At 35.4% G+C, this 26,665-nt stretch overlaps 1 protein-coding gene across 8 annotated transcripts in view; it reads right to left on the reverse strand.

Annotated features, from left to right (window-relative positions):
• The window catches only part of LOC116635195 (sodium channel protein type 2 subunit alpha), a 137,981-nt gene that overhangs the window by 55,233 nt on the left and 56,083 nt on the right, over nucleotides 1-26,665 (reverse strand). For 7 of the 8 annotated variants that reach the window (XM_032409151.1, XM_032409156.1, XM_032409168.1 and 4 more), the window contains 9 exons: nucleotides 15,633-15,722; nucleotides 14,564-14,692; nucleotides 13,898-13,989; nucleotides 12,750-13,022; nucleotides 10,079-10,142; nucleotides 8,540-8,681; nucleotides 8,193-8,399; nucleotides 6,485-6,772; nucleotides 1,209-1,556 (listed from right to left, as the gene is read on the reverse strand). In XM_032409151.1, the coding sequence (XP_032265042.1) occupies nucleotides 1,209-1,556; nucleotides 6,485-6,772; nucleotides 8,193-8,399; nucleotides 8,540-8,681; nucleotides 10,079-10,142; nucleotides 12,750-13,022; nucleotides 13,898-13,989; nucleotides 14,564-14,692; nucleotides 15,633-15,722 (1,633 nt within the window). Of the gene's footprint in view, nucleotides 1-1,208; nucleotides 1,557-6,484; nucleotides 6,773-8,192; nucleotides 8,400-8,539; nucleotides 8,682-10,078; nucleotides 10,143-12,749; nucleotides 13,023-13,897; nucleotides 13,990-14,083; nucleotides 14,176-14,563; nucleotides 14,693-15,632; nucleotides 15,723-26,665 lie in introns of all 8 variants that reach the window. The other variant, XM_032409173.1, reaches the window with a different exon arrangement.

The raw sequence follows: 26,665 nt of genomic DNA on the forward strand, positions 1-26,665 counted from the left end.
GGTTGTTGTGAGAACTTAATGAACTAACACATGTAAAGTGTTCTGGGCAGTGCCTGGTACATAGTCAGCCATGATTATTTTAACAGAGAAGTTGATATTCCTTCTGCATTCTTCCTGGTTCCTTCACTACAAAGTTCTACTTTTTTCACAGTTTTATCTGACTCCAGGTACTTGGACATTTCTTTGGGAGAAAGTGGTGGGGAGAGGCCAAGGAAAAAAGTGATCAATGGCTATTTCTATAACCCAGGGAAGAGGTAAGAAGCTCCTGTATTAGGTAACTGAAAGCTGACTCCATATGATTTTAATGTGGCTGAAAGAGCTTCTCCAACTATAATAAATGGGCTTGTTTTAGAAAAATCATACAAAGAAGATTACAATATGATTTGGAAAACTATAAAATACAACCCAATGACATTGCTAGAATAGTTTTATGTTGGGCAATAAAATCTTATTTAATACCAAAGTTAAAAAGCACCTTATGTTTACAAAGGAAAATGTCAATAATATATCCCTGTAAGTGTCTGCTATTTAGTTGAAACTCTTTTTTATATGCTTGATTTAGAGCTTCTTTGTTTACAAAAAGAAATCATGATAGTAATATAAAAATTGAAATCTGCTCTAAAAATTGCAATACTTGACCCTACCAGGTACTTTGAGTGACTTCTTTACCACACAAAGGTACAATGGCTGGGGTCATTTGAGTGGATGCTAAAAATGTTACAGCACTCTGACCTGCAAAGAAAAAGAATGTTGCATCACAGGATTTAGATGTCTTTAGTAATAGTATCTACTTCAAGAGGAAGTATCAAATTCTCCTTTTAATGGAACAGTTGAATATTTATATCTTATTCAACCTTAAGTTGAATATTTATATCATTTCTTGCATTTCATTCGATCATATTAATTAAACATTATATTTGATAAATTGTTCCTGTGCTTTCTGGCAAGTTTCATACCCTTAGGCCATTAAGGATATCCTTTTCTTCTTCCCAAAAATGATGAATACTTCTCTGTGAGAGCCAACCTATATTTTTAATTAATTTGCAGAAACATCTAAATAGAACAATTTGACAAAGTGAGTTCACAGCTGGACTGAACCAACCCCAACAAAAGACTTAACAAAATTCCTGGATATGGAAATCAAAAACACTCCTGCCTGCCCCAGCCACAGGTCCCTCCCCAGCAGCGGCAGTTTTCATTGGCCTCACCTCGGGAAGGAGCTGTCCAGCTGGAGATGTGAGGGCAGAAGGGCCCCCGACCAGCGAGACCACTCCATTACAATCCACCGCACTGTGCATCTTTCCATTCACAGGCAGAATGGGGAGTACCCTGGAGGCACGGCTAGCCTGGCTGACATTGCTGTGACGCCGCTCTCCATGTCTGTGTGGCACAAACAGAGAGTCTCTCCGGCTGTCATTGTCTTCAAAGGTGCTGTGCTCATCATCGGCAAAGTCATTCTCAGAGCCAATATCCTTTGTTCGACCTCTGAAACTGAAAAGGCTCGCCCTACTGTTGCGTCTTGGAGAGAAAAGGGAGCCACGGATGCTCAGTAAAGACTATGAATAATAAGAAAACAAAAAAAACACAGAGGAACAGAATTAAGAGCAGTCATCCCCCAAAATATGAGACTTGACTTGTTTCAGATTTGTTGACTTACCTGAGGATAAGTCATGGGACAAGTTGGAACCATGGGCTCCTGTGGTAACTGCTGGTGGTGTTCTGGCACTCTCCACCAGGTTCACCTCATCTGTTTTGCTTTCCCTTTTTCTCCCTTCCTTCATTTTTTATTTTCTGTTATTTTCTTCTATTTTACACATGCCTTAAGATAGTTGCAAGTACCCCTCAACATTATTTTGTCCCATTATTGGCACCTAGAACAGAATTTTTTGCTAGACCCTATTCTAGAAGCTAATCTCATTTAACGTGCCAATGGAAAGCAACTAAACACACACCTACATTTAGACCCTTTGAAGCCAAAAATATAGCCAGTAAGAGCTCACTAGTGACCACACCCGGATGCAGATCTCACCACAGAGGAAAATAAAATCAATCTTGCTAGTAGGTCTGTTTAATTATAGTACAACGAGCAGCTTCTCCCCTTCCCTTTGCATATTTTATAATGTCTTCATGAATAAATTAAATAAATCATGCTGAGAGAACTGTATGATTCATTCCCTGATTTTCATTCTTCTGTCTCTCAAGAAATCTGAAAAGTACCATATTCACAAAAGCCTGTTTTCACTAAGTACTTGGTCACAATCATTACACGGATTTCTAAATGGCTACATTGTCACTGCCACCACATAGTTTTCCTTGATTCTTAAGCATAGCAGCATTGAACACAATCACTTCCTGATTATTACTAGTCTACTTTTATAACTTCACTGTAGTAAACACTTTCTTGCTTGTCCGATATCCATTCCTCCTTCTTCTTTCAACAGTACCCTGATTAACCTTGACAAATGATCCTCAGTCAAGACTATGACCCAGGCCCAGCCAATGAGTATATTCCATACCTCAGGCCATAGAAAACCATTTAAAGATGGGCAGGGGACCCGCTTCATCCATTGGCAGCCACCTTTTTCTTTTACAAATGTTGAGAAAGAGGCGCATTTTCAATTGGGGTTGTTAAGAATATTGACTATAAGTTTGAAGTTGCAGTGACACCTTGCCACTCTATTGGAGGAACCTGGGCTTGCAATATGAAGAAATACTTGGCCATGATAACATGCTTTGAGCCTCTGGACCCAGCCATGCCTAAAGCTACTCACAGATATTATTTATCTGATCTAATCAGTTCTCTCTCTCTCTTTTTTTTTAATTTAAGCTGGCTGGAGTTGGATTTCTCTTATTATTAATAGAAAGAATACTAATTTAATCATTTAAATGTTATTAGTGTGATCTTCTTTTCTCCAAAGGATTTAAAGCTAATTAAAATTATTTTGTACCTATATATATGTTTTATACTTCCTGACCAAAAGTATGCTTTTAATTTTCTTTTTGGCTAAAAAATTTTTTTTCTCAATAATGTCTATAAACGTCTATAAAACATTTATAAGCTTTAAACCATCTTATGTTATGGAATCCTATTTATTATTTACAGAAAGAAGGACATTTAAAGAGACTAATCTGCTCCCCCAAAAGATGTCCTTTTTCCTTTTCCTGTTCCCATGTTTTTTCATCTTATTACCAACTTCACTAGTAAGATTCCTTCTTTTCCTTTATTGTTTTCAAAAAAAGTAATTTTTTTTTATGTCTCTCTTAGACTACCCCATTTCTTTCACCTCCTTTCTCTCTTTTCACAAGGGACTTTGAATAAGCTATAAAATCATGAGAGTTATAGGATTTGTGACATGCTGGCTATCATCAGCTCAAAAAGGCAGGCAAGAAATGCTTGGCAATAAGAAATAAGGTAGAAACTATATCACTCTTAGTAAGAGTTTATATTTTAACTACAAGTACTCAACTTAATTAGAGCCAATACAGGGGTTGGAGGGAAATAAGTTATAAAATTGCACACACGGTTCCTCTCTGAGTTTAAAGGTGAATTCTGCCATACAAGAGCACAGCTTACATGAGACAGCTGTATGAAAAACGATTGTGCCCCATCTGTCAACATCAGCTTCTATTGCTTGCATTAATTATCTAAATCCATAACAATCAAATGTTGCACCACAAATAAAGGATGGCCAATACAAAAAAATCTGCCATAAAAAAATGAATCTCTAAAAAGCAAAACTCTTGCTTTATTATAAATAGGGAGTGAACTAATAACTTAAGAAGGTCGACCATATCTAATAACTTAAGAAGGTTGACTATATCTTCAGAATAAAATATCCAGGGACACCTAGGTGGCCCAACTGATTGAGTGTCCAACTCTTGGTTTTGGCTCAGGTCATGATCTCAGGATCCTGGGATCGAGCCCTGCATCAGGCTCTGCACTCAGCACAGAGTCTGCTTGGGATTCTCTCTCCTTCTCCCTCTGCCCCTCCCCCCACTTGCACATGCTCGCTCTCTCTAAAATAAATAAATAAATCTTTTTAAAAATAAAATAAAATAAATAAATATCCAGATTGTCTTGAGACTTGATTAGAGATTGTACTCTTGACTTCCTTCTCTCCCATCTCCCACACTAACAAGTCAAACTGAAGCCTAAGAAATGTTTCATACAATCCACCTACTCTACTGAGAAAATTATAATCTTGCAGTAAAAGCCTACATTATATATATATTTTTTCAATATGAAAATAGAAATGGTTATCAACATAATTGCCTTTCCATCATGTCACCACAAAACAATAGTCTTTAATACTCTGGGGTCTTGGACTTTCAAAAAAATCTAACAATGGGCCTTCCATCACTGTACCTTAAGAACCTCTACCTTCCTTAATATTTCCTGTATTACTTCCAGGGACTTGGAAAGTGGGATTAGTATAAATTCAGGATTCTCTCTGTCTCTTTCCCCTCTACCTCCCTCTCTCTCTCTCTCTCTCCCCCATCCTCTTTCTCTCTCCCTCTCCATCTTCTTAGCTATTCATCTATTTACCAGATAAAAGGGAAGTTTTTCACTCTTTTAAAATACAGATACCACTTAAGAAACAAATATCAATTTGAGCCAGATGTTGCATGTTGTATAAGTCAGTAATTACTTATCATGCCCAACTAGCTGGGAAACAGAGTTACAAAGAAGACAGTACTGGGGAAATGCTTTATCTGTGGGCAAAATTTGCAGAAGGAAGTAGGTCAGAACTCAACCTTTTCAGGCTTCACTATTTCACTTAGAATTAGTTCTGTTGGATTTGAATTGAAGCAAATTGAAGAGATTGTGGCACCTGGTGATCCGCAGTTTCAAATTTAGGCCATTTTATCTCTAATAACCTACCTTCCTTCTCCCCTCCCTCCCTTCTTCCTTTCCTTCTTTTACAACATGACCAATGCTGTAAAAAAGGGGATTTGATTTTTAAGGAATTCAAATTTATTAAGATTAATGTCTCCACTAATTAAATCATAATGATTGAGACAACAACATGAATGAGTGTAAAATGTAGAATTAAAAACAAATTCTATTTTAAATATAAATTCAACCCCAGTAATCCTTTAATCTATTCTATCTCATAATGTTATTTGGACTTGGAATGAATCGAATTGACCTATAAAAATTTTACACATATTAAATATGAGGTTTTGTGAGTATATATATACTACAAATTGTATGAAGAGCAAGTATAACCCTAAATATATGTATCTGTTTAGTGACATCAAATTGTAAGTTTCTTTATCAGTTTTTTAAAATATTCTTTCTAGTCAGGCTGTTAAAGTGGAAAGTTCAGGAGTTTTAGTGTCATACCAAATTTGAATACCGCTGCAGCCCTTAATAACTACATGACACTGGGCAATTATTCAACTTCACCGGGCCTAATAAATAGCGAAAATAATACTAATGTTAACATTAATTATGATAATGTAAAAAGAATACCAAGGATAAAACAAGCACTTGAGAAAGAATACAGCCCTCCCGTTCTCACATCTGGGGATGTAGACTGGGGATGATGATCGTAGTACCTACTCAGGGCTGTAGTGAGGGGCTTAAATGAGTTTACACTGAAAGCTGCAATGAATTCTGTAAGTGTTAGCCATTATCATTGCTCTCAGCCTTGTTCTCATTGTTATGGCTACTAAATCATACTAAGGTTTCACTACTGGTGACATTGTCTTCTGAGAAACTCTGTATTTCTGGTAATTCTCTTGGTAATTTCAAAATTTAAGGATCCTAAATTTCAAAGTCTCAACAGCTTGTGTTGGTACATAAGCCACAGGCATCCAGTGAACATTTACTGTACCATATAATCAGGATATTCTTTCAGCACAAATCCCACATTAAACATGAGAGAGATAATCAAGTGCAATTAAACACCACTATTTATTTAGTGTCATAAATATTCCTTAGTGCATTTCCAACTAAGAATTTTGGCTACACTTCTAGAAAAATTTTGCTTCAGTTTCCTTTGAAACAAGTGTCTGAAGAATGATTCTTCCAGTAAAGTTCGTATGTGAATGGGAACAACTACACAGATGGTCTGAAAGAATATACGGTTCACTTCTAGGAACCTGCCACTTGGAAAACCCATAGTCACTGGGTCCCGGCACAGTAGTGTAGCTAAAGAGGGATGGGAACCATCTGCTGATAATTTCTCAAGTGGAAAATTGCCCCAAGATGTTTGAGTCTTCCACAAAACCTCAAAACCATAAACCTTCCCAAGCTCAGTGGGGTCTATGCTCTAAAAATGCTTTCTTGGGATTTCAAAAAGTTGCAAAACTCACAAAGTCTCTGAGGTGATAAACACAACACTTAATGATCATTACATTTCTGAAAGTACTGTGCCATCCAGGGAGAAGGCGGTTTTATTTCTACCAAATTCTGGCATATCTTTAAAAAGTGGTCTGTTATGAAAACGCAATTTATGTAAGCTAATAATATCTTCACCTGATGTGGAGAAGAGAACCTCTTTTCATATGTCAACCTGCTTCCTTCTAAGGAAAAACGGAAACCTTTTCTTCTTATGCTGTCTTCTGATTCGGATTTGCGGACCGCATCTTCCTTCTCTTCTTCTCCAGACTGCTCTTTCTGCTTCTTTTTCTTCCTTCTGTTTTTCAGCTCTTTTTCACTCTTGGAGCTCAACTTTGATGCTACTGAAGAACTCTCTGAGAAAACTCCGATCCCGCCGGCACCGCTGAACTCTCTTGATTCAGCAGATGCGGCTGCAGCCGCGGCCTGGAAGCGGAGACAGCAAATGGCAGTTGCACACAAACCTTGAAAAACTCTCTCGCTGTTTACTACTTCATCTGTCTTCAATGTCATGAATACAATCTTGAAAAACAATTCTCCATCCCGGTCCATATTTCAGAAAACCGTGCATTGTCATTAAACCAATTAAAGAATTAAATTCAAAAGACATGTGGAAGATGATACGTGTGACTTTGATGCGAACTTTAAAGCTCTGGCCTCTCACTATGCTCTCTAATTATTCAACAATATGAGCAAGACATTCAAATATCATAATAAATTTTTCTATGACTTAACCACTATATGAAGAAGGAAAGAATTTAAGAATTAAAGGTTTCCTATTTTAACCTGATCCATCACACATCCACTTGACAATAATTTTTAGTGCCAATCTAAATTATTGAACTTAATTCAGCCAAGTATTTTATTTTGATAAACTTCTGCCTCTCACTTAAGTGGAGTATCTCACTAAGAAATGTACAACAAAAACATATCATAGATCATATATATTTTATATATATATTTTATATATATATTATATACATATATAATATATATATATGTATATAGGAATCCCAGATCGTGGCATCTGAATGAATTTCTAAATTATAAGAGTACAGTTTTGGGAAAGGTATAGTATCCTATCTTGTTGCTGTTACTCCAGTATATTTTATCTGACCTTTATTAAATATTTAGGATACTCAGTATTAAATGGGAATTGTAGTCAAGATCCAAGAGAAGCCAAAAATAAGCACTTGGATTAGTTAATGCCATTAAGTCAAGCAAATACAATTAGAGCAATTCTTGCCTTATTCTGAAGTCTTATCAAATCCAAATTAAATTATTTTTTATAGGGTAGGAGGCAGAGAATGTAGTGATTTACTACATTTACACACCAGGGTTTTTCTTATGCAACCTGTAAACTTGCTTTTAAATACCCTTCAAATAAAAAAATAAATATTAAATAGGTCTTTGCTTTTCCAGATTCTAGGAAATATCTTCTCAGTTTGACTCTGGTTTTCTGACCTTTCCCTCCTCTACTGACACTAATGAAGAAGCAACTATAACAAATTCCTCTTCCCCAGAAAATTAAGGAAATACTTCATTGGGGGCATACAGGTCTAAATATTTTGTGAGCCTGAGTAAATGAGTCACAAGGGAGAAAAAAAAAAGTCAATAAAGCAATTATAATTCTCGATGTTTTGATGCCATCAGCATTGACAGTAATCATCAACATAAAAAATAATCTAAAAATCTAACGGCTCCTAATACCAAACACATATGACATGTTTCAAATGTGACTTTTACCCACTGCCGATTTCGCGTGGTAAATGTCACTGACCTCACCAGTGCGGTCAGAGGACTGAGATCAACAAACACAAGAGCTCTATGCTCTTGCTAACGATACCTGAGCTTCTTCTTGTTGCTTTTTTAACTGTTCAAGCATCTGTTGAAATTCAGCTTCTTTCTGTTCAGCTTCCTCAAGAGTTGCCTGATTTTGTTCCTCATAGGCCATGGCCACCACAGCCAGGATTAAATTTATAAGGTAGAATGAGCCCAAGAAAATTACCAGCACAAAAAATATCATATATGTTTTCCCAGCAGCACGTAGTGTCTGTAAAAATGTAAGAGATATTTTATTAAATTTTATATAGACGCTAAAAGTTCACACTCCAAGTAATACAGTATCTTACAGCAATTCCCTTGATTTCAGTATTTCATGCTTCCCAGAAGAATCCTTTTATCTGTTCTCACCAATTGGTAAAGGTTTTCCCAGAAGTCTTGAGTCATGAGACGAAATAAGGACAAGAAGGCCCAACTAAAGGTGTCAAAGCTTGTATAGCCATAGTTGGGGTTTCTACCAGCCTTCACACAGATGTATCCTTCTGGACACTGGCTGTAATTAGATTAAAAGAAACAGTCAGTACTGCAAGTCTGCTGGGTGACTTCCCTGTTTTTATAGATGCCAATGTCTCCTTTATATGACAGTAGGGAAAACAGATTTCTTGTCATTATATTTATCATGTCTCCATATAAAAGCAATCATATCATGATTAATATCTCCTGGGACTTGCAGAATGAACAGAAGAATAAGTCTACAGGGAAAAAATTGATTTTCACTGAAGATATCTAGATGCAGAGTGTGTGAGTATGGCAGTAGAGAAGAGGGGTGAAGGAAGGATGGATGGCGGCACATGGAGAGGAGGGAATGTCTCTGCATAAAGATTTCATAGTTATGACTTTAATGATCAAGCCAAATCTGGCCCCAGCATTGTGCCTGACACTTCTGAGATGCATGATCTTGAGTAAGTTTCCTAACTTTGCTAATCTTCGGGCACCTCATATGTAAGAAAGGATTAATAACAGAACCTGCCTTACATATACAAGTGTTAAATAAGATAGTCTATGTAAAGCATTTAGTATGGTACAGACAAGGAATTAAAATTAGTCTGTTCTACTTATCACTGGGACTTGGAGGAAAAGGCAGCACAATATTTATCATATGAGCCAAATGAAAAGTCTGTTACCATTGGAAATTTTGCTACAGGTATGTCCACAATATCATCTTCCATTGAAGAACACTAAACTTCTTCTATGGTTCTAAATTCTTGCCAAACAGGGAAAGGTAATTATTTCTCTGAATTTTCATAGGCTTTAGCTCCAAGTGCAATACTTCTTAATAACAAAGTTCACGTGTCAATCATAATAATCAAAAGCACTTATTGAATGCTGTAATAGCTACATATTCGCTAATCCATTTAATCCTCACAGCAACTCTATTATTATACCCATTTATCACTGGAGGAAACTAAGGCAAGGGGAGGGAGTGTTATTCGGTAGTCAGGCTTGAATCCATGCAAACTTCCCAGCTTGTGCTCTAATATGCTTGACATACACTCACCATGACTCAGATACCGACATTATCTCCAGAGATCTTACATTTGAAGTCATGGAGACCACATTAGCATGTATAAAATATCACACTTACAAAAGTACATGCTTATGAATTCCATTAACTTAATCTTCTAATACATATGTACTGCTTCTCTATTTTCCATTGAACTAATTTGGAAGATTAGCTGTGACCTAGTATGGAAAAATAATTGCCGCATATGAGTGTGTGAAGGAGGTGAGAATCCACACTTATTTCAGCTATTTTGAGAATCAGCGTGAAGTGGAATTTATGGAGGGCTTTGAATGAGGAGTGAGGGAGGGCTGGGTAGGTGGGAGGTGGCAAGTTATTGGGGCCGATGGAGCAGTGTGGACTGAAACTCAATACGAAACATCACTTACCCTGCATCTGAGCTGTTGCCACAAAGCAGAGCATCATTTTGCCCTTCCAAAAAATAAAAGTGACCTATTTAAAGAGTGAGGAATAGAAAGAATCATTAAAAAGGCCCTCAAAACACTTCAGCCATTGTGTTCAGGTAATAAACCTCATAATTTTTTTCAACTAAAATGAAATGGATAAAGTAATAAATATGTATATGGCTAAAATGAAAATATTTTAATAATAACTGAATACTAAACAAATATCAAAATATAAAATTTTTGATTAAACAAATGCTTAGAAAATCTGTTTTAAAAAGAATTTTTTGGGGGAAGGAATAACTATTATAACATTCTCTTATCAGCATTTATTGCAAATATAAACTCAAATTGCTTGGGATAGTTCAAAAAAAGAGTTGCCAAATTAAGGCTGTTTGGCACAAAAAGTGAGAGAAAGGGAAGCCTTGTTGCTTCAAATTGCTTCCATGCAAGTAAAATTTTACTTTATAAGTACTTTTTTGCATGGACTCAAAATAGATTCAGACATTTTTTTCCTACCAGTTTTAACTTAATTTCCTGTGAAAAGTGGGGTTAGGTTTTTCCTTTCTATGATGCTCTAAATAAGTATTGTGTTTTGGATTTTCGCTTGATTACTGTATTTCAAAGGAACAGGATAAATTTGTTTCTTTGAACATATATAATTTTCTAAGTATATCTAATTTCTATTCTTAGGGAAACCTTATATATAACTTCAATAAGTTGCAAAGATGATCTCAAAAAATATACATTCATAAACATACATATTCACATACTAAAACACACAAACATTAAAACACATACATATGCCCCATAAAAAATTATTGTAATTGTTTTTAGGACTACTTTAAAGCCTGTATTGAAGGAATCTCCTAATATATTATGCAAGGAAATCTGGGCTGTAATTTTGCAAAAAGTTTTAGATCCTTACCTCACAATATATGCCAAAAAAAATTTCTAGATTTTTAAAGATTGAAGATTTAAAAACTAAGTCTATTAATATAATACAAAGAATATATAAGTGTTTTTATGTAGGATATATAGGTGGTTCCTTTATATATACAATATCTAAGGGAATATTTTTATGATCTCCGAATCAAGAAGCATTTTCTAAACTTAGAGAAAAATGAAAACAAATTTGATGACTATATTGCCTAAATATGAAAATCACTTAAGCATCAAAAACAAGCAATAAGATGAAAAACAAGCTAAATATATTTGCCAGAAAAGGACAAAATGTTAACATGCTTGATAAATTAAAGAATTCATATGAATTCTCCAAAATTTACTATCACTTGATGAAATAATGGGTAAAAAAATCAACAGATAATTCACATTATATAAAATATATAACTTGTTATTGATACTAATAAACATAGTTTAAAAATTCTACTGCAATAATAATTAAGGAACAATACACTTTTCTTTCTACCAAAAGATTTTAAAATACGGTAATAGTCAATATTGGGGAGAGTTCAGTAAGATGACCAGTTCTGTAGGAAGTATATAGCGGTATGATCTCTCTTGAGAGAAATCTGACACTCTATCTCCATAGCCTTAATCTGGTTATACCCTTTGACACTCCCCCCCACAACCAAATTCTACTAACAGAAATTTATCTGAAGGAAATAATCAGAAATAGAGAAAATATTTATGTGCAAATATTGTTACTGTGCTGTTATTAATAAGTAGGAAACCCCATAAATAATGAATTTTTTAAAAAAAACTATTTATCCAATGCATCTTAATCTCTGTTATAGAAATCTTCATAAGAATACTAACTCTTAAAACATGAATATAATTTGAGAAGGGATAAAATTTCATATGGTTCTAAAAACCATGAAGAATACCTTAGAGTAAGTGTCCCAGTAGAATATTGATAATCAAAAGACCAATGGGTGTTGGCTAGCTAATTGCACATGCAGAGGGAGGGACTTGAACATCCAAATGACAGAGAGGCTGGCTTCAATGGTAAGAAATTATACTGAAGTATATGGCATCATGAGTTTATTCTGATGTCTATTCCTAAATAAAATCAAACTATACTGATAAACAACTCTAAAACAATGACTGACACCAAAAGGATAAATTACAATAACAGAGGTTAGGTTTGAGTTTACACTTTCCCATCATCAATAAGTGAATGGCTGGATTGGGGTTGCTTAACTTTCTGATGAGTACACAAATGTAGATTTCCATCTTGGTGAATGATTTCTCTATTTCCAGATATATCATATGCACTCAATACATATAATGAGTCAACCAAATAAGGCCAAGTTATTTTTCCACAGTCTTCTTAACAACGCAATTCAGCATAATACACCGAATAGTTCAAACTACTGATTTATTTACTACATGACTGAAAACTCCTTCCTGATCAATGCTTACCAAATACCAAATAAAATGGTATTGCTTTCAACATTGGTTTAGGAAAAGATAACACATTTTCAAATGATAACTTTTATCATACTGATTGATAGATAGAAAGGAGTAAAATATCATTATCATATCATAAATATCATTTGACTTCTGTATCATTTGTGTTATCTTAAATTGGTTAAATCATTTAGTTCACATTAAAATTGAGACAATTTCCACTATACGTATTTTTTTTAACTAAAGGACTAAACAACTTAATGGTTAAAAGAGTATATCTTACTTTTATCCTCAATATATTCATCCCAGTTAAACATGCTCACTGTCCTATTGAAAGTGGTACCGTTCCCATCCAATGAGTTATTAAAGAAGGAAGTGATGTTTATTTCAAAGGAAGAATTATCAGGGGGCCATTGCAAACATTTATTCCGCAGGTTGCCCATAAACAGCTGTAGTCCTATTAGTGCAAACACGCTCAGACAGAACACAGTCAGAATCATTACATCAGAGAGCTTCTTCACCGACTGGATCAGGGCCCCCACAATGGTCTTCAGGCCTACGAATAAAATCAGAGGGAGGAATGTCAATATACTATTAACAGCTACATTTTCGACAAAAACATCATGAGCTTGTCCTGGAAAATAAAGATGTCATGCAGAATGCCAACAATATTAGTTTAATGTTTGTGATTGAATAACATTTTCATGAAAAGCCCGTAGCTGGTGAAAATGAATGAAAGCAGAACTTGTATGTTTGTTAGAAAACTGTGAATGGAAATGAACCAAAAGTGTATTTCCAAATACTCCTTAGAGCAAAAGAAATGATTTTGTTATTCATGCTTAAACATCAACCTTGTGTAAATATTTTGCTTTTATTTGCAGATGTCTTACTCCCTAACCTCTTACTGATTTTAGAAAAATCTATGTGAATAGAGTAGTAACAAATCTTGGAGTCAATGGATTATGCGGTTATATATTTGTGAATTCTGCAAGCTTGAATACGGGTTAAAAAAGGAAGACATCTGAAAACTGAGCTCCATGCAGCACTCATGCTATCTCTTGCTCCTTCATTTATCTGCAGATAAGAACATCACCAGTTTTCGACCTAAATGGCCAAATTTGCATCAGTCTGAACGCCTCACAGTTTAGCTTCTATGCGGAAAGCTTGATGTTACAGGATGCAAACCATGTAGCCTGTTACTGCAAATGCCTCATGCAAAGACCTGTTAAACTCAAAGGCTGATTTAGAACAGTTTTAAAGAAAGCAAGAAGTAAAAGCAAAGAATCAAACCCATCCAAAATATGATGTCCTGATTCTTGCTTTTTTACATATTTCTTTGCGAAGTGTGACAAGCAAAAGGCTTATGCACAAAAACTGTAATTGTAGCCCCAATGCAGTAAAGTCAGCCTCGGTGTTTAACCTAGCTCTCACCTGGAATGACTGAAATTGTTTTCAGTGCTCGGAGAACTCTGAATGTTCTCAACGCTGAGACATTGCCCAGGTCCACAAACTCTGTCACATATCTGTAATAGGGAGTTCACACACAACACAATAACAAAACACAAGAAACAGTTGGAGATATAAGGGGCCTACCACCTTATACCAGTTTCTTCTTACCTGGAATTACAGAAATAGTTTTCAAAGCTCTCAAGACTCTGAAAGTTCGAAGAGCTGAAACATTGCCTAGGTTTACAAATTCTGTTACATACCTGTAGAATTAAATCAGAGTTATTCAGAATTTAGGGAAATCTAAGTCTATGTTGGTCTTTCATCAAGACCTTTTCAACTTCAATGAGCATTGCCATCAGATTTCCCAATTAAGAGAAAAATGGCATTGTCTTCAACCATCGTCTAGATACTTGGGAAACTTTATTTTACTACTTTACAGTGCTAATTGAATCCAAAATTATACAATTTACTATTAGATTCCTAATTTCTCCAAAGTGCATCATTTGATTAGAAGAAAAGTATTCTAAGCTCACATGATAACTAAGGAAAATGCTTGATCTGTCAAGGGAAGCCACTGAGGAGAAATACAGCATAGGCTCCCACCAGTGATTTATTATTCCAGGATGGAAAACGTATGAAGATACTTACGCAAAAGTAATGACTGTGAAATCCAACCAATTCCATGGATCCCGCAGGAATGTGAAATCTTCTAAACAAAAGCCCCTTGCAAGTATTTTTATAAGCGATTCAAAAGTATAAATTCCTGTAAAGGTGTACCTGAGAGGAAATAGCCAAGTCCACATTAAAGATCTAGTAGGTAATTGACATGTAGATGTCTTAAAGGAAACTTAACAAACAAAAATTAGAAGCTTCCATATGGGACTGTACTAGTCTCCCTATGATGTAAGCTTAGGAAGAGTTTAAGGCAAAAGAAACATTACATTCTGAAAGACATTCTCATTGACTGTAAGTAAATAAGTACTGTATTTGCTACATTAACTAACGAAGGCCCAAATAATATGGTTCTATGTGATGATATTACCTGAAATACACTGGCTGTCAGTCTGATTTAAGCAAAATAGGTATTAACCTCCAAATTAATGAAGCATTGTGTTTAATAAAATATGTATCATTAAGAGCCATGAAATATCTAATAAAACAGAAAGGTGATAGCCGGGGCACTTGGGTGGCTCAGTTGGTTAAGCTCTTGATTTCGGCTCAGGTCATGATCTCAGAGTTGTGAGATCGAGCCCCTCATCAGGCTCTGTGCTCAGTGGGAAGTCTGCTTGAGGATTCTCTCTCCCTCTGCCCCTCCCCACTCTCTTCTGCTCTCTAAAATAAATAAATACATCTTTAAAAAAAAAAAAAAAAGGTGATAGCCATGAGAAAAAGAACATACAAACTAGGTGTAACTTTTATCATTGCATATTAGTAATCACTGATAATATTCAAAAGAGTTTGAGACTCACAAGGAAGATTAAGGGCTACAAATATTGGCAGTCAAACAAGTGCAGTAATTTGAGCTAATGAATGAGCCACTACAAGCTTTGTCCTATGGGAAATTAGTCATTGAAATGATCCTGAGTCATTGTTTAAACTTTTCTGGTTTAGAGTAGCTAGTATGATCTGCTAAAGAAAGTGATAGGGTCTCAAGATAGTAAATTTGGAAATATAAGGGGTGACAATATTGAAAAATATCTTTTTATTTTCTACTTACTCCACATTTTTTGTCCAGTCTGGAGGGTTACTCATGGTCATAAATACACAGTTGGTGAGAATAGTGCACATAATGAGCACATTGAATAAAGTAGAAGAGTATTGTCAAGGAAGACAAAATTCAATGAAAAAATCTCACTCTTATGCCCCACCATGCCTTTACACCATGAAGCTTAGAATTTTTATGCCTTTATTATTTTATTCTTGAGTTCATCTTTTCCATTTCTGTAATTCAACAACCACATATTTAGGCCATCTCAGGCCAAGCCCTCAACTTTTTTGAGGCCATTTGAGATGTTTCTTAGTAATTAAATATAAAGAGATGGGTTCATTGGTAAATAATTTATCAATTTAAGTTTTTTAAATGACAGATTTAATTTTGAAGGCAATAGATTCTAGAATGACTTAGGTGTAGAAGTACCCATGATAAGCATCAGAGAATGCACAGCTTTGGAATTCTTCAAACACAGCACTTCCTCCTTGAAAGCCTTGATTACCCTTCCGCGGGGATTGTCTCCATGTTCGTTACAGGTTCCTTTGTCCATTTCCAACCCACAGGGAGCTTCGCGTGATTTACATTTGGCTTTGCACCATGCCTTGTATACAAAGACCTCTCTCTGTCTTTCAGTGGCTCACAGGTTGAAGTCCCAATGTGTGGGTTCCACCTGAGAATGTTTCTCAGTCCTCCCCTCCCATCCAGAGGAAGGGTCTTGGATTTCCATAGATCCAGACCATGCCTGCTTCCTGTCAATCCATGTATAGGACACTGTACTGTATCCGCTTTTTCTGTGCCCGTCATCTGACATGATTCTTTGGAACCCATGAAGGTACTGGTTATATGTAGTACTTGTATCCTAGGTAAATATGGTGATGAAAATACCTCTCCTCTAAATCATAACGGTAATGGGTTTTGATTTTGGAATGGGTCCTGTTATTAGTGAGAGATGTGGGTGTGGTTTTTTTTTAATGCTTCAAAAATAACAGTTCTTATCTAAGCTTGTCCAGCTAACTTCATACAATCAGTTACTTAGCAAATCCATACGGGGTCTTATTTTGGCAAGGGAGGCTTTATAAAACTGAGATGGTCTGTCTCCACCTCTTCAGGCCCAGTTTGAGCCACCTAATAATCTTAATTTCTGGCAAAACTATAACGGTCATTTTTTTCGTCGCAGTGAATGATACCTCATCTGAGAGGTTCTAATACCTAAAGAGTTTATCCTTCAAAGTAAAAATGACTTTGTACCATAAAATAACCCCAAAGTCAATCCAGGGTCTTTATTTTCTTCTTTTTTGGTCTTTTTTTTTTTTTTTTTTAACCTGGTTTCGTAATTACTTTAGCCACTTCGGTTCCTTCGAACAACTTTTCCATGGTGGGGGGGGTGGTGCGGGGTCTATACTTCTTACATTGCGATCATTGTCTCAGTGAAAGTTATTTTGTCTTAAAAGATTCATGGTAACACAAAATGTATTTTACTGCTACAACTGAAATGTATTTATAATAAAATGCCTTTTTAATAAAAAAATAAAATATGATAAATGACAGATTTACCTCAACAACTGAACTGCAAGTTCAGCATGTCTATAAACTATGATAAAAATTCAACAAAAGAATAATTCCATTCTAAGGATCATTCTGGAAGAATGTTTTTAATATGATCCTTTCTGCGTGGAGTGTATAATATACAGTAACTGCTCATAAAATTTTGAATAGTAAGAAAAGATGGCTGGTATTAGTGATGGCATTTCTTGGGTTTGTGACTGTGGCCAAATTACTTATTAATGTACCTAAGACTTGGTTCAATTCACTATAAAAGTGAGAAAAAATAATGATTTCACGGGATTGCTGTGAGGATCAAATTAGTTAAAATACACAAAAGCTCCTATACTTAATGTGCCTGGTAAAGAATCGATGCTCAATAAATTGCCTTCCTAACTTCCTGAATCATAGAGAACATTCCTTATAACAAACATTTGGTTTGGGTCACGGTACCCATTTTGCCTTTGTAGATACAGCCAATGTCCTTCATTTTCCTTTATATTGAAAAAACAACAACAAAAACTGATAAAATATTCGGTAGTCACATAATTAAAATGACTTTCATAGTTAAGAAAAAGCACAAGAAAGATTCAGTTGCAATTATGTAAAACGACAAACTTTATCAATGTAAACTTAGACACAATGATAAAAATCCCAGAAATTGAGTAGACGCTGTTCATAACCCTTCTTAGTCTTAATTTTTATTGTAAGTTTTCACATTACTTGCACATAACAAAATAGTAACATGATTTTAAGTACAGTAAAATAGGACAGTGAGTAGCCAATGTTGCATTAATCTATAATGGAAGTTTCTTTGCACCTACAACTGCCGTTAGTCAAAGCCATAATTCATTTTTCGTTTTTACTAGCAGTGATATAAGGCACTTGCTTAATTCTCAGCTTGTTCAAATGCATCCACATAAAAAAAAAAAAAAAAAGTCCTAAGTGAATGATGTGGATCAGCCATGTGAGGGCACTAGAACCTAGAGAACACTTTAAGAAAAACACCATTTCAAAGAAGAAACAGCTATTTTTCCTTAATTGCTAGAAATAAACAAAAAGTAAGATAAAATGTAAGATGATTTGCTATTAGTATATAAAACTAGATCTTCTGTGTCTGCTAGTTTGCTAGGTCCTACAGGACAAAACAACTCTTTTTGGCAGATTGACACCATTCTAAATTCATGGTTCTGAACATGGCCAATACTCTACACAGCCCCATATTTCTCACTTAACTCCATCTCCTACCCTCTGCAAAGACAATTTCAAACATTCTCCAGTCTCCTCTGACCTCTAATCCTCTTCCTCCTTCCTTCCCCACCTGAAGCTGATGTCCTTATTTCCTACTTCCCTGAGAGAATAGATAGCATCAGACTGCCAGATCTCTATTTCCCACCCCCAAGCTGATAAACTTCTCTGGAGACTTCTGGACCTACCCTTTCTTCCTTCCTTCCTGTTTCAATGGGGAAAGTCTTCAATGCCCCCACTCATACTCCGGACACCTTCTTTCCAGAATACTTCAGAAATCTCTTACCTCATTTTTCTTTTATCTTTATTATCTCCCATCCTATTGGGAGGTTCCTATCAATATAAACTTGCTTAAGCCTCTCTTGTCTTGGGAGAAGGCACACTTTCTTATAATCCCGAATCCTCTTAAAGTACTTACAGCCCTAACTTTTCTCCATTTCACAGCCAAACTTCTTGAAAGAGCCGTTTATCTTTTCTCTCCCTCATGTATCCAGCACATCCTCAGCTTACTAGCTTTTCTTTCTAAAGATGTCAGACTCTTCTATTTTGTCATTAAACAAAAGGGCAATTTTGTTCTTATTTGACTTGCTCTCTCAGTAGTATTCAGCAAGGAAAATTCTTCCCTCTTTCATTAAGTTTTCTTCCCTTCCCTTTATTGAAATCCTAATTCTCTAACCAGAGGATGCAACAATTTCTTTGCATCCTTTGAAATGTTGCAATTCCCTTTGGAAAAGGAGATAGGCTATCTCAGCCATTTTCCCCCTCTCCTGCTATATTCATCCTAGTTAGAGTTCATCAACAAACATAGGTTCACATGTCATTTATGTACCCACCATCTCAACTACTTCTCTCCAAGTTAGACGCCTCTTCTGAACTCTACACAGTGAAGTGTTCAAATGGCATCTGTACTACGTATCTCACTGATACTTCAAAATCATTTAAAAGATTTTGAGTACTAAAACTGAAGTAAAAATCTTTTCATCTTACCCTCCCCTTCCCCCCACCCATACTGCTCCTTTGACATCTCTGTATCTTATAAAATGTCCCATGATCTAGCCAGGAACCTAGAAGCAATCCTGGATTTTTCTCTCTCCCTAAACCTCTACATCCAATTTAGCACCAAATACTGTCAATTCTATCTGCTGTCACTGGATTCAGTGCACTTTTACATCCCTACATCACTACATAGTCCAGTGCCACCAAGTATAACTTAGATTATTGCAGTTTCCTCCAAACTGGTTTTTCTGAATCCATGTTTAGTTCTTTTCAATATATTCTGCATACTGTGCTAAAATGACCTGTGTAAATGTAATTCAGATGATTTCAATAGTTTTCCACTATTCTTAGAATAATGATCAAATGTCTAGATTCCAGAAGGTCTGACCCGTCTACTCCTCTAGTTTTGCATTCTTTAGTTGTTTTTTTTTTTTTTCTTTACTCTTAATTGCACTCTCCCATGATACTATAATTGTTTTAGGTCATCTAATGAAATATTCTCTTGCTCAAATAAGGGTCTTTGTAAATGCCACCTCTTCTCCCTGGAAATGCTCTCTACTACACTATAGCCAACTCATACTTGTTCTTTAGTACTTATTTTGAAAAAGATTTCTAGTAGAAAGTTATTTACCATAGTATCTCACCTGTTTAGGTCTACCAGCTATATATCCCCATAGCATCTTATATTATTCTTCCAATGACTAATTTTAATGCCAATCTTTTCTTCTACTAGACTGTCAACTTCGTGGGGGCAGACACCATGTCTGCAGTGTTCACCACTAAATCCTGGCCATTTTGCACAGTCAGTTGACTATTGAATGAAATAAATTTTGCAACTCATTTATTACCAAATGGAATAACATGTTTCCTTTTTAATGATTTTTGATGATGTATTGATATGATATGGTCTAAAAATACAGCATGAAATTTGTCTTCATGTATACTGAGTACACAAGTTTCTACACTTTGTTTTTTGAAAGAGTGTGCAGAAGGCAAACATAGGTGGAAATTAATAGCCTCCTGGGATTTTGTCACATAATGATCTGACCCATGGTTTTATGGCCCTTAAAAAATATTTACTCTTTATAATGGTAGATTTTAATTATATGTAATGAAGTAAAATATAAATTTCAATATTATTAAACAATAGAAAGAGTGATTATTGTCCCATAAGTCACAATTAATAAAGCATTTATGCTCAAACAGGAGTTTTCCACATTGCACAACTATCCTTTTAATTATAAAAAAATACACTAATTTAAAGATCCTGACAGACACTCAGAAAAGGAAAGCAAATAAAACTATTTTGCTTTTAAAACAAATAAAAGATAACCAGAGTTAGGTTTTCTGCTTTTGATTTAATAGGTATCTCTAACTAGAGTGTGTATCAGAATTCATCAATTTTTAAAAATCACTGTGGATTAATTTTATCAGTCACATACTTTTAAAATTCCTGGAATTTAGTGAGTGACTTTTTATAGCTTCAGATAATCATAATAAATATACAGATATAAAAAAAAAAGTAGGTATGGATTTTGTTTTGGTGATACCACACCTTGAAAAAGTATAGAAACTTCACATCAAGGCAGATTTTAAGGGGCAAGAACTAGTAATAAAACATGTAAATCCTACATTATTTTCTAAACATATAGGCCAAGACTTCAACAAAATATATTTTTCAAAAGAACAATGTATCCTTAAGAACAATATTTCCTTAAGAGCCTTGGTATATAAAATATAATAGAGGCAGACTAACCTTAAATAATTTCTGGAAAAAATGATCCTTTTAATCTATTAATTTATTTATACCAGGTAAAATGTGTTAACCTTTGATTGATTCTGCCAGTTGGCAAATCTAAAATATTTTCTGTGTGTATATGATGAAAAGAAACTTCAAGTTTATACTGAATATGGTTTATGTACTCTTTGACATGGAACCTGAATATTTAAAATACTGGCATGCCTACCCCTAGCTCCATGTAGATAGGATGGAGCAATGTGAGCTTTAAATTTAAAGCACCAAAAAAAAAAAAAAAAAAATTAATTTAAAGCACTGAAGGACAGACTAGATGTATCCTTTACCAACCACATGGGCTTCAGCAAGTTGCTTAATTCTTGGATGTTCAGTTTTCTTATGTAAATACAGTACTAATGCTTTCCTTAGAGGATATAGTTATTTTTATTACTATTAATCATTTGCTTATTGAATATAAAATGTAGGGCATTTCTTTATTATTCTTAAAGAAGGGAAAGTCATTGTTTGTAAATCTGTTCAGGGACTTTGTAATGTTCTAGGATATCCAGAGACGCTGCAGAGGAATTTTTAACTCTAAACTAGAGGGAGAAAACAGTTTAATGTTAGAGTTTTGTTTTGTTTTGTTTTCTTAACATAAAAATGGAAAATTCAAAGCAGAGTAGGATAGGCCTCTTTCTACATATCAGTGCACATTTCTAAGCTAGCAGAAATACTAACTAAATGTCACCTATATACTTTTAACTCTGGAGTTGTTTCATTCTATGATTAACCATCTTCCTAACTATGTGATAATGCATGATGACTTCTGAGCATTAAAAGCAAGGGACATGGAAATTGTAAGTTGCTCCCCTTCCTCTCCTACAGGCCTACATACTTCTTTGCAGGGAAAACCGTAACTTTTTTTTTATTTCTACATGGATACCATATAATTTTGGGATGAACTAAAAAGCCTACTTTTTTTTAATGAATAGTAAGTTGAAGCCCCTGAAAATAACCTTTAGAACGCATACAGACAGCGATATTGGCAATGCACCTAGTACATTGTATCTGAGAGTTTTCGTCTGTTGGGTGGAAAATGCAAAGAGCACGGGGCTGAGAATGAGAAGACCTGGTCTGAAGTTTTAGCTCTGCCATTGATACAAAATGTAGCCTTAGAAAGGGAGTAAACACGTCTGGGACTTAATTAAATCGTCTGCAAAATGAGAAGGTTGCACAATCACATTGTGTTTTAGTCACTGACAGCTCCAAACTCTGGTGCCATATAAACATTTTCTTCACAATGTGAAGCCGGAAGAAAGCAGTGATTTATACAGAATTCTTTGTGGAATTCCTTAACAATATGAGAGTTTTCCTTTACTAATCTTGCAGCAGCTGCTGCTAGAATTGTAGCTACTACAACCAACAACAGCTATCATAGCAACCACTTATCAAGTACCTACTAGGTGCTACTCATGATGCCAGGTACTTATACATTTTATTATTATTAATGTATAAAATTTGATTCCAATTTTATAGATGGAGAAACTGAGATTCAAAACAGTTGTAATACCTTGGCCCAAGGTCATAGAGCAATAGGTAAATCTCAGAGGTGGGGTCTGAATCCAGGTTTTCTGATACCAAAAGCTGTTTTTCATTTTCCCACTCTGTGAATGACAGGCAGTCCGCACTAGTCGTGTGATTTGGAGTGTCGCAGTCTTTATTATGATTTTAAATACCATCTAAATACTGATGTCTCCCAAAGTTTTATCTCCAGCCCTACCCTTTCCTGAACTCCAGATCTGTATTTCTATCCAAGTACTCAGCTCCTCCACTGACTGTCTAACAGCCATCTCAAAAACACATTCAAGGGGCGCCTGGGTGGCTCACTTGTTAAGCGTCTGCCTTCGGCTCAGGTCATGATCCCAGGGTCCTGGGATCGAGCCCCGCATCGGGCTCCCTGCTCGACGGGAAGCCTGCTTCTCCCCTCCCCCACTCCCTTGTTTGTGTTCCCTCTCTCGCTACGTCTCTCTCTGTCAAATAAATAAATAAAATCTTTAAAAATATATAAAAAAAAACCATTCAAATCTAATTCAATTGCTCAGAAAATCCTATCAGCTCTTCTGCAAAACACATCTAAGTTCGATGCCATTTTGCCACCCTCATTGTTTCTACCATAGTCCAAACCACCAGCGTCCCTTGCCTTCATTATGGCAGGAGGTCCCCAATCAATTCTGCTCCCAAACTTTCCCTCCACGCAGTCTAATCTCCACACAGCAGCCAGAGTGGTATTTATAAAATGTGAATTGGGTTATGATATTCTTCTGCTGGAAATCCTTCAGCCATCACTCTGCATCTCATTCAGAGTGACTTTGGTGTCCTCATCATGGCCTACAACTGCAGCCCCTGCCCTCCACTCTCACTGACCTCATATCCTACTACACCCTGCCTTCCCCACTTCACCCCATCATTCTGGACTCCTTGCTGATTCTCCTTGCTGAACACACCAGTTGTACTTCTATCTTTATACTTGGCCTTCACATTTGCTATTCTCTTTACACTTAACGTTCCCCTAGATTTCCATGTCTCAGTCTCTCCCTTCCTTCCGATCTCTACTCAGATGGTATCTTTTTAGAGAGGACTTCTCTGATCTAAAATAGTACATTGCCATTCTTCTCTTTTTACACAGCTTTATTTTTCTTAAAAGCTCTTATCACTAGCTGACATATGGTTTATTTTTCTCATCTTTCTCCTCTCAAACACACATAGATATATGAATGTAACTACATGAAAGCAGGAACTTTGTTTTGTTCAGTGTTGCATCTAATGCCTAGAAGAACACCTGCCATATATTAGGTACTTAGTAAATACTTGCAAATGAACAAATGAATGAGTGACAAATGCAAAATAAGGTGGAATATGCATTTTAAGCTAAAATAATAAAAAGTGACATGAAACATTTAAAACTCTGATAAGGAATTTTAGGAATATGGATCATTTTTAACATGTTTACTATCTAGAAAATATAACCATATTTTATTTAACTAGCAAAACAAGATATTAGGCATATCAAAAGCATTTTCAGCTTTCAAAATACACCCTGGCACAAATATAGTAAGCATAAGTATAACCTCTTATTCTGCCAAAGTCAAGAAACAAAGCTAATTTGATATTCAACAACTCCTAATGAAGATAACAGCTCTTTAAGAAACAAGACAGGATTTTCTTTGGAAATAGATATATTAGTCTAAGCTTAAAATACAAATTTCTTTATTGCGAACAGGCATTTTCTGGTTTATAAATTAATGATAATAAATACACAATGACCTCTTAACTGTGCCCAAACCCACCGCCATCACCATTTCCAAGCATTTTAACCTTACAGCAAAAGGCATGTGCTTCAAGTCAGAAAACCAGGATTTGAGTGTAGGGCTTGTGTTGAGAAGAATAAAAGACAAAATCACTAGCAGAATCATTTGCAAACCCTACAGTATTATATGCATCAAAGTTTACTAGGCTCTCCCACCAAGTATGCCACTATTGCCAAAAGACTAAAGAATTTATCTATCTTAGACTTTTGGTCCACTTCCTTTTTCTTTTCTTATATCTTTACTCCAAGATGAAATATGTGAAATATAATATTTTAATTCAGGAAATTAGAGATTTTTAAAAATCTACTTTTTCTACATTAGAAGAAATTTGTGGCTTATCAGACATTTGTAAGCATCTAACCATTCACTTTAGCAAATCTTAATAGATTTCCCTGGCTGCCTTCACATAACTAACATCACTGCAGGCCTCCAAGCAACTCTGCCCCTTGAAGATTTTCTTTCTTCTGGGAAGCAAGTGCAAACCCTCAAATTCAAGTTGTCTCAATTCTCAGAGAGCCCCCACCATAAACTATGTCCTTAATGCCTGGATCCTCTGATCAAAACTTCTAAAACTGCCCTTGTCCTCTATCACTGGGAGTCTCTTTTCTCAAAGGGTCTTAAATTAGGACTCATGGGTTCCCTAACTTCCTAGAAATGATCGTGTTCGTGACATTTTCAAAAAAATACATGATCCCCACACAAAAGGTTTAAAATAAAAACTGCTTTTTTCTTTATTCGCTTTCTTAATTCCATCCCATCACTCAGATTCAGGACAAAATAGTTTTTTCTGACCTATTCAGACCTCCCATTTTGTTACTTGTTTTGCATCTAATTTTCTAGCTTCTGACTCATTAGTCCCTTATTTATTCAATGCATACTCTCCTAGTTATCTACTCTTAACAGAGCATTGGACATAAGTTTGAGTTTTCACATAATTTCATATAAAAATAAAATTTACATAAAGGGTATACAGTTATCTGATAATATAATAAATAATTTATGGAAAGATTTATTTAATGCAAAGATTACAAATACCCAAAACATAATAATAGACCATAATTTATAATTCAGGAGACCCAAATCTAAATCTCAACTTTATTATTCATTTCTAATGCTAACTTAAAGACCTTTATGCCCCATACAATGGGTTATTTTCTTGAAGAATAGAAGTAAGGAAATGTTATTCCTTTAGATAATTCACAAAAAAATTATTAAATCTTAAAGCATAAAAGAAATAATGAATTAAAGTATGTTGATGTCTATGCAAAGGACATAGGGGAGGAAGAGGAATAAACTAGATGTTAAAGGGAGCCTGAATTTTAGAATGCCATGCTTCTGAAAATGTCATTTACCACACTGCCTGGCAAGTCTGGGGACATGATTTACAGCCCCTCCATCCAGAACTGAAATGAGTTCCCTGTACCAAGCTTATCCCACATCCCGAATTCCTCACTTTATCTAACTTAAACATTTTCATGGACTACTGGAGGAAGTAGGCTTTTACACCGAAAGTCTTACCATGTCATGGAATCCCTGGCCTGATCATGTCATGGAATCCAAGGCAATGACTCTTTCTAAAGAAGAAACAACGTTAAAAGTTGCCCTGAGACTCTGCTTAGATTTCAGTTTCCCCTTCAGGAACCTTACCTCTGGTTCCTGATGCATATCAATCCCCATCCCAAGGTTTAAGTGTTCTTCCTGTAAATGCCCCTGCCTGGCAAAGCCCCAGTCTTCCAAACCTTTGCTTCCTTGGTTTTCCCAGGGCTGGCTGTCAGTCAGACCACTGTCCTTCACCTAAAATAAAACCTCGCATTCACAACTACTCTATTTAACTTCTAAGAGTAAATCAAATTACCATCTCGCACCAAGGTGTCATCAATCTCATTTCTAGGAAGTTGCTCCCTCAATAAGGAGAATGAAGAATAAAATGAGGATGTATGTGGTTTGACAGACAATAAGCCTTTGGAGAGAGACAGTTGTAGCAGAATCTTTGACTTGAATAAAACACAGGAACAAGTGAGAAAGAAAGAAAAGAAAAGAAAGAAAGAAAAAGAAAGAAAGAAAAGAAAAGAAAGGAAGAAAAAGAAAGAAAAAGAAAGAAAGAAGAAAGAAAGAAAGAAAGAAAGAAAGAAAGAAAGAAAGAAAGAAAG

Source organism: Phoca vitulina, unplaced genomic scaffold, assembly GCF_004348235.1.
Source record: "Phoca vitulina isolate PV1807 unplaced genomic scaffold, GSC_HSeal_1.0 scaffold1, whole genome shotgun sequence".
Classification (NCBI taxonomy): Eukaryota; Metazoa; Chordata; class Mammalia; order Carnivora; family Phocidae; genus Phoca; species Phoca vitulina.